The 13,106-nt window shown below is 37.4% G+C and overlaps 1 protein-coding gene across 4 annotated transcripts in view; it reads left to right on the top strand.

Annotated features, from left to right (window-relative positions):
* LOC127859926 (PR domain zinc finger protein 10-like) overlaps positions 1-13,106 on the top strand; it is a 39,447-nt gene that overhangs the window by 9,953 nt on the left and 16,388 nt on the right. For all 4 annotated transcript variants that reach the window (XM_052397557.1, XM_052397558.1, XM_052397556.1 and 1 more), the window contains exons 7-13: positions 116-185; positions 684-769; positions 2,482-2,926; positions 3,627-3,721; positions 4,842-4,947; positions 7,051-7,203; positions 10,295-10,407. In XM_052397557.1, the coding sequence (XP_052253517.1) occupies positions 116-185; positions 684-769; positions 2,482-2,926; positions 3,627-3,721; positions 4,842-4,947; positions 7,051-7,203; positions 10,295-10,407 (1,068 nt within the window). The remainder of the gene's footprint in view (positions 1-115; positions 186-683; positions 770-2,481; positions 2,927-3,626; positions 3,722-4,841; positions 4,948-7,050; positions 7,204-10,294; positions 10,408-13,106) is intronic.

Below are 13,106 nucleotides of genomic sequence, written 5' to 3'. Positions count from 1 at the left end.
AAATATGGTATGATATGACAACTAGTGCCAGATCCTATATATACAAATAATGATGCCATATTCATGCATACAAACATTTTGATGGGAATTGTAAGCCTCGTTTGTCACGTTACAGAAGCCCGCCCTGTTGGAGATTGAGAGGGGTGAACCCGACACCACGCAGGAGGATGACGCCTATGACATGGGTATGAGATAGGCCATTTAAGACACAGGTCATGAATATTTTTGAGCCCTGCTCCAAGAAAATTGGGCTTTATGCATGTGCGTCAAGTGTCATCTCAGATTTACCTGTGCAGTGAAGCGAAGATACAATACAAGCGGAAATTGTCAGATGAGATTAACCTGTGCGAACTGCATAGGCTAATTCAAGTGACCCTTTACACATGCATTTAGACCAGTTTTCCCAGGACAAGGTTCATTGAAGATGCTGTGCATGAATACTTTTAAACATGTTTTATTTCCTTACATAAGTGCAGTTTGCAGCGGATAATCAGAAACCAAACTTTTCGCCTCCACAAAATTGTCATTTAAAAGAGACTTCCTGTTAACAAAAAAAATCCATAAAAGCACAAAGTTGTCATCCCTGATTAGCCTGTTTTCAATGAACAGGTTAATTAGGGACAATGCTTTAGCCTTGTTTTCCGTTCGTGCGGCTCACATACATATTTTGTATTTCCCCACAGACAACCAATACGGCAGTGATATGGACTCTGATAGAGAGCCTGTACAACTCAGCGGTCACTACTCTATCGTTACCTGCCAACCACAGGTAAGACTCTGTTACCATAGCAACCTGTAGAAAGATGTCACATGGGTCTTGAATGGCAGAAAATAAATCTTGTTTGTGTGTGAGCTTAAATTTTTGTTTCTTTTAAATAATTCAGAAGGTATTAACATATATTTTACCACCTGTCTTTGAGTAAAAGTGGTTTGCAACATATTTGAACTTTGTTGTAACTCATAAAATTATGTTAATAATTACTGTAAAAACCCAGTCATAAGTCTACCTGCTCATAAGTGGGGGCGTGGGGGGCAAAAAAATGATATGAAAATTGGAGATTTTGAATGTGTCCAAGTCATAATTCGAGTTAGAAATTGTCCGTCCACGAATTTCATAATAGCCATTTTAAATGTACGGGAAGTTTTTATTCTATACATGGACCATGATGTCATTATAGCACTGTGCGACGTAGACAGCGGACACGTGTATTATGTACTTTGTTTAATATAATCAATACAATATGTATTTAGGAAATCAAAAATAATAAATAAAAATATAGACATGCAAATCATAATGAACCACATAAAAACAAAGACAACAACATAGAAAACCAGAACGTATATACATCGTAATTTACACAACAGTGACATAAGAAACACCAGCGTTCAGCAGCACTATTATTATTTGATTGCTCTGCAAATTCTATCACGCGTATTTTAAACGCATTGTCATACGCATGGCGTTTGCGTTTTCCAGGCATTTTCACAAATCAAATGTGATAGTCAAATTAATAAATTATTATTATAAAATTTGCACTAAATTGTCCACGCTAGTAATAATCCACAAATTTATAATCCGATGACACACTGTGATCACTGTAATCAAATCTTTGTACTTTTAATCTGACTACCAAAACAATTGATTACTTCCTTGGTAAAACACGTTTTTATAACAATGATTGACATAACCAATAGATTGCTAACTCCACCTTTGTTCTACATAATAGTTTCAAAGGCGGAGCTATACACGTGCTCAAACATAATTGGACGATTACCAGTGAACAACAAACTTGCGAGTGGTGAAACATGTCGCTTCACAAATTAAAGGAATCTTATTTTATCAGCGAGAAGGGTGATGCTTTATGGCTTCTTGACAGGAAGCGGCTTTCCTTTGAAGACGTCAAACTGTCAATTCACACAGGTTGCCAATTCTCGCTTGACTTTAAAAATGACTTGATCTTTTGTTTACACGTTCAGTTGTAAAAAAACACCTGCTAACATGAAAACTTTGGATTAAATTATAAAAATAAAATTAAAGGGAAATGTTGCGGCAAACTGTGGTTATATTAATTGGTAAGTATCAGTTAAAAGACGACATTTCGTGTGTCGTATTTCAACAAGTTTTCTATACAAAAACAACTTTAACCATTACCGCGGGGATCGATCTTGGTAGAATGTCATCATATTTGTTCATGGACGACCTCATAAGTCGAGTCTGTAAATTTAATCAAAGTTTTTAGGTAAAAAATCTCGACTTATGACTGGATTTTTACGGTATGTATTAATTCAGTGGAATTATATCACAAGATTGATGCACATAGTGCATGATATTGTAAAATGTGATGCCATACAAGTTTTATATTTTAATGTATGACATTTTCAGTTCTGTTTAAGTGGTAAAATTTAATTTGCCCATAAGAAATGCTTTTTCATACATATTGTATTTAAATTATTTATATAGCTAGTGGTTTTATTTCTCAGTCTTACACTACACTGGGGTTACCGGCCAGCCAGTCCAGCCAAGTTACGCCATCCAGTCTGCCTGTGTCCTTCCCTGCTTCCACTATCTCTTTGAGCTTTGTTTCCAACTCTACGGGCCCTGTTTACAGCCACAACCACCACCTTTCATCCGTTAGCCAGCAACATCAGCAGCTCTTAGCACATGATATTCACATTCAAAACTTGCCAGCCAATCAGATGCCAGTTTCTCTTTCATCAGCCAATCAGATGGTCGCTTCACTGTCATCAACCAATCAGATATCAGCCTCATTTTCATCAGCCAATCAGGTGCAAGCTGCCAGTTCTTCACTGTCTTCAACCAATCGGATGCCATATTCAAGTTACCAAGTTGTTCAGTCCATGAATTCAGCAGTCAGTCAGTCTGTTTTTGACATTGAACCAAGCACGGTGGATTCTCATATGCATGGTATATATAAATATTGATATTTGTTGTTACAAGTTTTTGTCTCTGATTTGGTTGTCCTTTTTATCTTTTTTTCAAAGAGATTTGATAAATGAACATGTATTAAGTTGAGATGACTGTGGTTTTAAGGCATTTAGCAAGATTCAAATAAGATGTTTTGGATCCTTTTTATATAAACTTTTAGCCGTGAACAGCTAACTGAATTTATTTCATGCAATGAATTGATTAGCAGAGAATAACAGTGAATGTCTTTTTTATGCCCCCGGATTGAATGATCGGGGATATACTGTTTTTGGTCTGTCTGTCCGTTTGTCATTGTATGTGTGTATCCGTCTGGCCCAAAACTTTAACCTTGCTCATAACTTTTGCAATATTGAAGATAGCAACTTGATATTTTGCATGCATGTGTATCTCATGGAGCTGCACATTTTGAGTGGTGAACAGTCAAAGTCAAGGTCATCCTTCAAGGTCAAAGGTCAAATATATGGCTTCAAAGCACAGTAGGGGGCATTGTGTTTCTCAAACACAGCTCTTATTTGCATATATAAAATATATCCCCCTTTGGTGCAAAAAGGTACCATGTGCATTCAAATTTCAATGTCGCATGGTATCTTCTTGCGCCCTGGGGGCGTTATTTTTGTTTATATTATGTAACTTCACTAAATCTTGTTGTTGTCTAACATGTTTTCATGGAACGTTTCAGCCGTTGCTGGACCTAGCCACATAAATGGTTACACAGCACAAGAACTGAGTAGAATCAGTCCTGATCAGGCTACACCCAGCTCTTCAAAAACAAGGGTGAGTATTCCATTTCTCAGCACTGGGGACCTCTCTTTGGAAGGTGGCATAAAATTGTCCAGTGTTTTTTTCACCATTTTAGGAATGGGGCCGGGTCCATTTGGATTGGGAAAAAACGCGGCATTTTGACCAAAATTGGGAAATTGTGTTGTTTTTTTGCTGACAAATGCTTCAAAAATTAGAATAAAAGTGTTTTAAATGTTAAATTTAATAAAGTGTTACTTGTAGAGCTGGATGGGAGATTAACTAAATGTGGATCTAAAAACATACAAAAAAAACCTTCAATTGGGAATTTTTAGGTCCAATTTGGGAAAAATATATATACTTTTTTCCACTGGGAATGGGGTCGGATACCGGCCCTGATTTTGAACAAAACAACACACTGTTGACCTTTTAGACTTTCTATTAAATGATTTCCTTAGAACACTTACTATGTAACTGAAAAGAAAAAGGTTCCATTTCCTATGCTGTAGCACGATGACTTGTGGGAAACAACGCTAACTTCTTTTAAATTGGTTCTCAGATTTTTTTATGAAAGGGGGGGGCTGCTTGTAAAAACAACAAACCATCTATTTTGAGAAAGTGTAAGGTTATGGTTCATGTGCATGGCACTTCTCCTGATTGATATTTATACACCCGTGAAGTTTCGTGTTGATATCTTATAAAGTTTCTGAGATTTAGCCATGACAAGTTTTGTGACAGACGGACTGACAGAATTACAGGCTGACGGACAAGGCAGACGGACCATGCCAACTCTATATCCCTTGGCCTTTGGCGGGGGATAACAAACCATTTACTTTGCTTTCATATGAATTTGTCAGTCCATGCTTTCTTGAACATGAATTTTGATTTAAAAACTATATTAATCTTCTCATTATACCAGTAACTTTCCCTTACAACATAGACAAGTTTGATTGGGCATGGCACCTGTCCTCATTCTCTGCGCCAAAGGCGGACAGATATAGAATTGGCGTTGTCAGTCAGGCTGTCAGTCCGTCTGTCACAAACTTTTCTGAGCTTTATCTCAGAAACTATATGTGCAAAATGTGTGTATTTTCAACGATTTTGAGGGTAATGTTCCAAATGTGTGCCAAATGTGTGTTTTTACCTTGTTTCCTAGCGTGTGGGCAGAAGGAAGTCAAGCCGTATAGCCGAGATTGATGATGATCCAGCAACATACAGGAAGCCCCACTACCAGCCCACGCAGTATGACCCAAATGAGATTTGTGAGTACATCCATATATAAAGGGACCTGTTATTATAACTCACTAATTCGAATATTGATTATTTAGAAAATGAATGTCATTGATTCCAAACCGTAACCTTTGGTAAACAGTCTTAAACTGAGATCCAAAATGCCTGACCGGCATATGCTCACAGAAGGCTGATGAGCGCTCAACCCTTTACCACTAAGATACGTATTTTAACGCATTTTTAATAATAATTTAAAGTTAACTTTAATTAAGACCTTTCTTACTAGATTCAAGTTTAAAAGGCTTCATCTCCAACCCTAAGATACTAATGAGCAGCAAACAGCATAAAACCTAAACATACTGTGAGTTACTCCTGGGCTGTTCTGGTTTTATGCTGTTTGCACAAAGCCATTTTCAGTTTGCGTTTTAGAAGGAAAGGTTACCTGTTGTAATAGCTCACTGATTAGAAAAATGATGATTGAAATAATCAATGTCATTGATTCCAAAAAGTAAACTATGGTAAACATTCTACCACTGAAAGCCAAAATGCCCGACCAGCATATGCGCACAGAAGGCTGATTAGCACTAAATCTGTCTCACATGAGATATACAATGGCCATGCTCTGTGAAAAGGGGGTTTAATGCATGTGTATAAAGTGACGTCCCAGATAAGCCTGTGAAGTCCGCACAGGCTAATCAGGGGCGACACTTTCCACCCAAACTCAATTTGTGCTAAGAAGAGACTTTCTTCAAACAAAATATACCATAAAAGCGGAAAGTGTCATTCCTGATAAGCCTGTGCATACTGCACAGGCTAATCTGGGACAACACTTTATGCACATGCATTAAACCCCCTTTTCACAGAGCATGGCTCATATTCAATTGAAACTTCACACGTGTTTAGAGGATCATCATGCAAGTTTACTGACCAAAGCTTACATTTTTATGCTCCCCGAAAATATTTTCGGTGGAGCATATAGTTGCCAGTTTGGAGTTCCGTGTTCCTTCCTTCTGTCACACTTTTGCTACCGTTTCTCATAGGGCCTTCAATACTTAACCAATTGCTTTCATATTTGGCATGTAGGTACCTTGCATGGACCTCTACCTTTTGATGAGGTTTGAGGTCACTGGGGTCATGGTCAAGGTCACCGAGGCTAATAATAGACTTCCTTCTGTCACACTTTTGCTATCGTTTCTCATAGGGCCTTCAATACTTAACCAATTGCTTTCACATTTGGCATGTAGGTACCTTGCATGGACCTCTACCTTTTGATGAGGTTTGAGGTCTCTGGGGTCAAGGTCACCGACGCCAATAATAGACTTCCTTCTTTCACACTTTCTCTACCGTTTCTCATAGCGCCTTTAATACTTAACCAATAGCTTTCATATTTGGCATGTAGGTACCTTGCACAGACCTCTACCTTTTGATGAGGTTTGAGGTCACTGGGTCAAGGTCACTGAGGCTTATAGATATTTAGGTGTTTATTAACACATACATTGACAAAGCACATCATCGGGGAGCATCCATCAGTTTCACTGATATTCTTGTTTACCTGATGATGACCACTTGGGGATGAAGTGCTGCTGAGTTTGATAACTGCTTGTGATTGAATAATCATTCTTACAAGATGCATTGTATTGGTTTCATCCTGAATATCATATCATTTAGGTTTGGATATCAATAAAAATGCAGATAAGAATTCTATTGAAATTGGTTAAATAATAAGGTTTAAATGAACAGGTGATATTTTAAGCTTTGCTGTATGTAAACAAAAAGTGAAGAAAAAACTACAACAACACAGTGTTAACACAGATTAATATTGCTGGTTTAAATAAAATATAATTCGTTTTTTTGCAAATAAGTAATACAATACAACTATATATATATATTACTTTTGACATTCTGTAACATATTATTATATTTCTTAAGATCGATACTGCAAAGTACAATTTGACCGAATTGAGAGAAAAAGCATGAGGCCTATGCTTTGTCTTTCTTCTGTAAATTCTGTATAAAATTATGATATTCCTTAAGATCGATTCAGCAAAGTTAAATTTGTCAGAATTTAGAAAAAAGCTTAGGGCTTATGCTATGTCTCTCTTTTGAACATTATGTGTGATATTATTGTTGGCCAGGGTGTGACGAGTGCATGCGTACCTATGAGGAAGAGTGCCCCACCCACAAGCTGGTCCCCCTCAGTGACAAGATCGTGTTTTCCCGGGCCTGGGCCAGTCTGCCAAGCCCCCTGAGCATCTTCAGGATTGACAAGAAGGGGGGCAATGAAACAAGTACAGTCTCCAAACTTTTGATGTATTTATCAGTAGCCAAGAAAGCTGTGGTACTTATCTTAACGTGTTTCATAATTACCAGAAGGTAGCCAAAATAATTGTGGTACTGTCTCAACGTTTGCTGTATTTACCAGTAGCCAAAATAATTGTGGTACTGTCTCAACGTTTGCTGTATTTACCAGTAGCCAAAATAATTGTGGTACTGTCTCAACGTTTGCTGTATTTACCAGTAGCCAAAATAATTGTGGTACTGTCTCAAGGTTTGCTGTATTTACCAGTAGCCAAAATAATTGTGGTACTGTCTCAAGGTTTGCTGTATTTACCAGTAGCCAAAATAATTGTGGTACTGTCTCAACGTTTGCTGTATTTACCAGTAGCCAAAATAATTGTGGTACTGTCTCAAGGTTTGCTGTATTTACCAGTAGCCAAAATAATTGTGGTACTGTCTCAAGGTTTGCTGTATTTACCAGTAGCCAAAATAATTGTTGTACTGTCTCAACGTTTGCTGTATTTACCAGTAGCCAAAATAATTGTGGTACTGTCTCAAGGTTTGCTGTATTTACCAGTAGCCAAAATAATTGTGGTACTGTCTCAACGTTTGCTGTGTTTACCAGTAGCCAAAATAATTGTGGTACTGTCTCAACGTTTGCTGTATTTACCAGTAGCCAAAATAATTGTGGTACTGTCTCAACGTTTGCTGTATTTACCAGTAGCCAAAATAATTGTGGTACTGTCTAAACGTTTGCTGTATTTACCAGTAGCCAAAATAATTGTGGTACTGTCTCAACGTTTGCTGTATTTACCAGTAGCCAAAATAATTGTGGTACTGTCTCAACGTTTGCTGTATTTACCAGTAGCCAAAATAATTGTGGTACTGTCTCAACGTTTGCTGTATTTACCAGTCGCCAAAATAATTGTGGTACTGTCTCAAGGTTTGCTGTATTTACCAGTAGCCAAAATAATTGTGGTACTGTCTCAACGTTTGCTGTATTTACCAGTAGCCAAAATAATTGTGGTACTGTCTGAATGTTTGCTGTATTTACCAGTAGCCAAAATAATTCTGGTACTGTCTCAACGTTTGCTGTATTTACCAGTATGCAAACAAGCTTTTGTACCTTGTTACTTAACATTGTTTTATATTAACCAATAGCCAAAATAATTGTGGTACTATCTTAACTTGAACCGTATTTACCAGTAGCCTAAATACCTGTGGTACTATCTTAACTTGAACCGTATTGACTAGTAGCCTAAATACCTGTGGTACTATCTTAACTTGAACCGTATTTACTAGTAGCCCAAATACCTGTGGTACTATCTTAACTTGAACCGTATTTACCAGTAGCCTAAATACCAGTGGTACTATCTTAACTTGAACCGTATTTACTAGTAGCCTAAATACCTGTGGTACTATCTTAACTTGAACCGTATTTACCAGTAGCCTAAATACCTGTGGTACTGTCTCAACGTTTGCTGTATTTACCAGTAGCCAAAATAATTGTGGTACTGTCTAAACGTTTGCTGTATTTACCAGTAGCCAAAATAATTGTGGTACTGTCTCAACGTTTGCTGTATTTACCAGTAGCCAAAATAATTGTGGTACTGTCTCAACGTTTGCTGTATTTACCAGTAGCCAAAATAATTGTGGTAATGTCTCAAGGTTTGCTGTATTTACCAGTCGCCAAAATAATTGTGGTACTGTCTCAACGTTTGCTGTATTTACCAGTAGCCAAAATAATTGTGGTACTGTCTGAATGTTTGCTGTATTTACCAGTAGCCAAAATAATTCTGGTACTGTCTCAACGTTTGCTGTATTTACCAGTATGCAAACAAGCTTTTGTACCTTGTTACTTAACATTGTTTTATATTAACCAATAGCTAAAATAATTGTGGTACTATCTTAACTTGAACCGTATTTACCAGTTGCCTAAATACCTGTGGTACTATCTTAACTTGAACCGTATTGACTAGTAGCCTAAATACCTGTGGTACTATCTTAACTTGAACCGTATTTACTAGTAGCCCAAATACCTGTGGTGCTATCTTAACTTGAACCGTATTTACCAGTAGCCTAAATACCAGTGGTACTATCTTAACTTGAACCGTATTTACTAGTAACCTAAATACCTGTGGTACTATCTTAACTTGAACCGTATTTACCAGTAGCCTAAATACCTGTGGTACTATCTTAACTTGTACCGTATTTACCAGTAGCCTAAATACCTGTGGTACTATCTTAACTTGAACCGTATTAACCAGTAGCCTAAATACCCGTGGTACTATCTTAGCTTGAACCGTATTTACTAGTAGCCTAAATACCTGTAGTACTATCTTTACTTGAACCGTATTTACCAGTAGCCTAAATACCTGTGCTACTATCTTAACTTGAACCTTATTTACCAGTAGCCTAAATACCTGTGGTACTATCTTAACTTGAACGGGTATTACCAGTAGCCTAATTACCTGTGGTACTATCTTAACTTGAACCGTATTTACTAGTAGCCTAAATACCTGTGGTACAATCTTAACTTGAACCGTATTTACTAGTAGCCTAAATACCTGTGGTACTATCTTAACTTGTACCGTATTTACTAGTAGCCTAAATACCTGTGGTACTATCTTAACTTGAACCATATTTACCAGTAGCCTAAATACCTGTGGTACTATCTTAGCTTGAACCGTATTTACTAGTAGCCTAAATACCTGTGGTACTATCTTAACTTGAACCGTATTTACCAGTAGCCTAAATACCTGTGGTACTATCTTCATATGGTCGTTAAGAGATAAACATCATTATTGTGACTCTGTGCTGGGAAAACTAGGCTGAGTGTATTTGCGTAAAGTGTTTTCCCAGATTAGCCTGTGCACTCCAAACTGGCTTATCAGGAATGACACTTAAAGCTTTGATGGAATTTTGTGTTTAAGGTCTCTTTTAAACAGAAATCCAGTGTGGGCAGAACGTGTCGTCGCTGATTAGCCTGTGCAGACTGCACAGACTAATGTGGGATGTCACTTAACTGACATTCATTAAGCCCAGTTTTCCAAGATTAAGACTCACTGTGCCTCTCAGCTAGCCTATTGTGTTGTGTTTCAGTGCTGGGAGTGTTTGCCAAGCGACCAATCGCCAAGCAGATGCAGTTCGGTCCGTTCGTAGGCGACCCCGTGTCAAGTAAGGAGGAAGTGGCCAATCAGGAGTTTGTGTTGATGGTAGGTCATAGCAGTTCCAAGTCAATTGTTATAACTTTGTAAATATGTGATAGGGTTTTGTTAACCATTTCCTGAAAATTATTTAAGAAATATTGAGTGTTGAGAATTGTCAAACTCTACGTTAGCGTTACCGATCGCCGAAATCGCCATTGGCGATTACAATTCCTGGCTGGCGATTAAAAATAACATTTTCATGAAAGTGGCGATTGAAAAACATTAGACCCTATGCTTTACCAATGCACACTCTAAATGCCTGTTTTCAGGCCGTATAAATCGCCAGAAACATCGCTAAGATTACACAGAAAAGGCCCCAGGGGATAACGACGACAGCCTAGGTCGATAATCCACATGGCTAATGTCTTAATTGGTCACGCTTTACACTGCGACCAGACTTTACAAATATTTGGGTTACTTGGCGATTTACGTTATAACTGAACCACTGAAGCGTGCCATATAATGACCTATGCTATTGATGTTATGATTCAACTTAATCATTTAATCAGAAGGGCGGAGTTATGGTATTGAAATAGCCACTATAAACTAATTTCCCAAGAAACAACAGTTTTTGATTGGCTAAAAAAGTAGATAAGAGTAACTTCCCTTTACTGTCGCTATGCGATTCAAAGACCGATTTAGAAAGTGAGTTGCAGATTCCGGGAAAAATGGATACTGCGAACGAAAATGGAAAGTCGGAGCAACAGAAATTGACACAATTCCTTAAAAAAGAAAGCGAACAGAATAATGTTAGCTCAGGAAATGACCAAATGTTAGGTTCGCGATCAGAGGACGTCTTAAATAGTGCAGACGTGAATGCAGAATCGGAAACGTCTACCTGTCAAGTCTCACGGTTTCGCCTTGAGTCTCAGGTTTTTGACATGCAACTAAGTAATTTTTTACGATTTCTTCAAAAACAACAAATGAAAAAAGTAATGTTTGTATTTCATACAATGTTGTATAATTACTACCGAGACGGCGGGCTGTTTTAGTGGTTTCTGGCGGGCTGTTTTAAGGGTTTCTAACCTAAATACCACGTGTATCGAAAACTTTTTAACGGTATTAATGTATCATTACTACGTCCCCGGTGTCTCTGTAAACAAAAAAATCGGCGGCAAAATGTCAGCAAGTGTCTCACCAGCGAAGACAAATTTTCAAGCAAAAAAGGGCTAATTTCAGACAAAAATAGTCTTAATTTTACTCAGAAAATAGCCCCTAAACGCATCACAGACGATCTAGGATCTAAAACTTTTCAGGGGGGGGGGGGCATGCCCCCGGACCCCCCTAGATTTGGCGACTAAGGTTTTTTCCTTAGCGCCAACCTAGAAACTTGCAAATTATTTCAGCTTTAGATACATCATATTATTAGTACAAATATACGTTTTTAAACAAGAGGACCTAAGGCCTTAATACGCTCAACTGAGACCCAAAACTTCTGAACAGGTAGCGTTTGTTTTTGAACAAATTGTATTTTGGCCCTGAAAAAGTCCCTGAATCCTTTATTAATTAAAAGAGGTGACAATTATGGAGAGTTATTCATGATTTTGAACAAACTCTGCAAGAAAAGAGATACCTTATTGTATCTACTTCTTTATAAGGCCTGAATAGTTCATTAATTCTACAATGTAATAAATGCAATTATTGGAGGAACCTGCATATCTTTAAATAAATGTTGGATGCTGATATTTCATTTTGTGTTCTGCAATCATATGCATCAAAGAGAAAAGAGCTCATCAAATATGAAAAAAGGTGTTAAGTCAAATTTAGAAAGGAATGCACATGATTTCAAAGGAAGGTTACTTTGGAATGATGCTGTTCTACCTTATCTAGTATATTGAGCCTTACTTTAGAATGATGCTGTACTACCTTATCTAGTATATTGAGCCTTACTTTGGAATGATGCTGTACTACCTTATCTAGTATATTGAGCCTTACTTTAGAATGATGCTGTACTACCTTATCTAGTATATTGAGCCTTACTTTGGAATGATGCTGTACTACCTTATCTAGTATATTGAGCCTTACTTTGGAATGATGCTGTACTACCTTATCTAGTATATTGAGCCTTACTTTGGAATGATGCTGTACTACCTAATCTAGTATATTGAGCCTTACTTTGGAATGATGCTGTACTACCTTATCTAGTATATTGAGCCTTACTTTGGAATGATGCTGTACTACCTAATCTAGTATATTGAGCCTTACTTTAGAATGATGCTGTACTACCTTATCTAGTTTATTGAGCCTTACTTTAGAATGATGCTGTACTACCTTATCTAGTATATTGAGCCTTACTTCGGAATGATGCTGTACTACCTAATCTAGTATATTGAGCCTTACTTTAGAATGATGCTGTACTACCTTATCTAGTATATTGAGCCTTACTTCGGAATGATGCTGTACTACCTTATCTAGTATATTGAGCCTTACTTTAGAATGATGCTGTACTACCTGATCTAGTATATTGAGCCTTACTTCGGAATGATGCTGTACTACCTTATCTAGTATATTGAGCCTTACTTTAGAATGATGCTGTACTACCTTATCTAGTATATTGAGCCTTACTTCGGAATGATGCTGTACTACCTTATCTAGTATATTGAGCCTTACTTTAGAATGATGCTGTACTACCTTATCTAGTATATTGAGCCTTACTTCGGAATGATGCTGTACTACCTCATCTAGTATATTGAGCCTTACTTTAG

This window comes from Dreissena polymorpha, chromosome 15, assembly GCF_020536995.1.
Source record: "Dreissena polymorpha isolate Duluth1 chromosome 15, UMN_Dpol_1.0, whole genome shotgun sequence".
NCBI lineage: Eukaryota > Metazoa > Mollusca > Bivalvia > Myida > Dreissenidae > Dreissena > Dreissena polymorpha.
The sequence above is the reverse complement of the archived record's forward strand: the minus strand, read 5'-3'. Positions and strand labels throughout refer to the sequence as shown.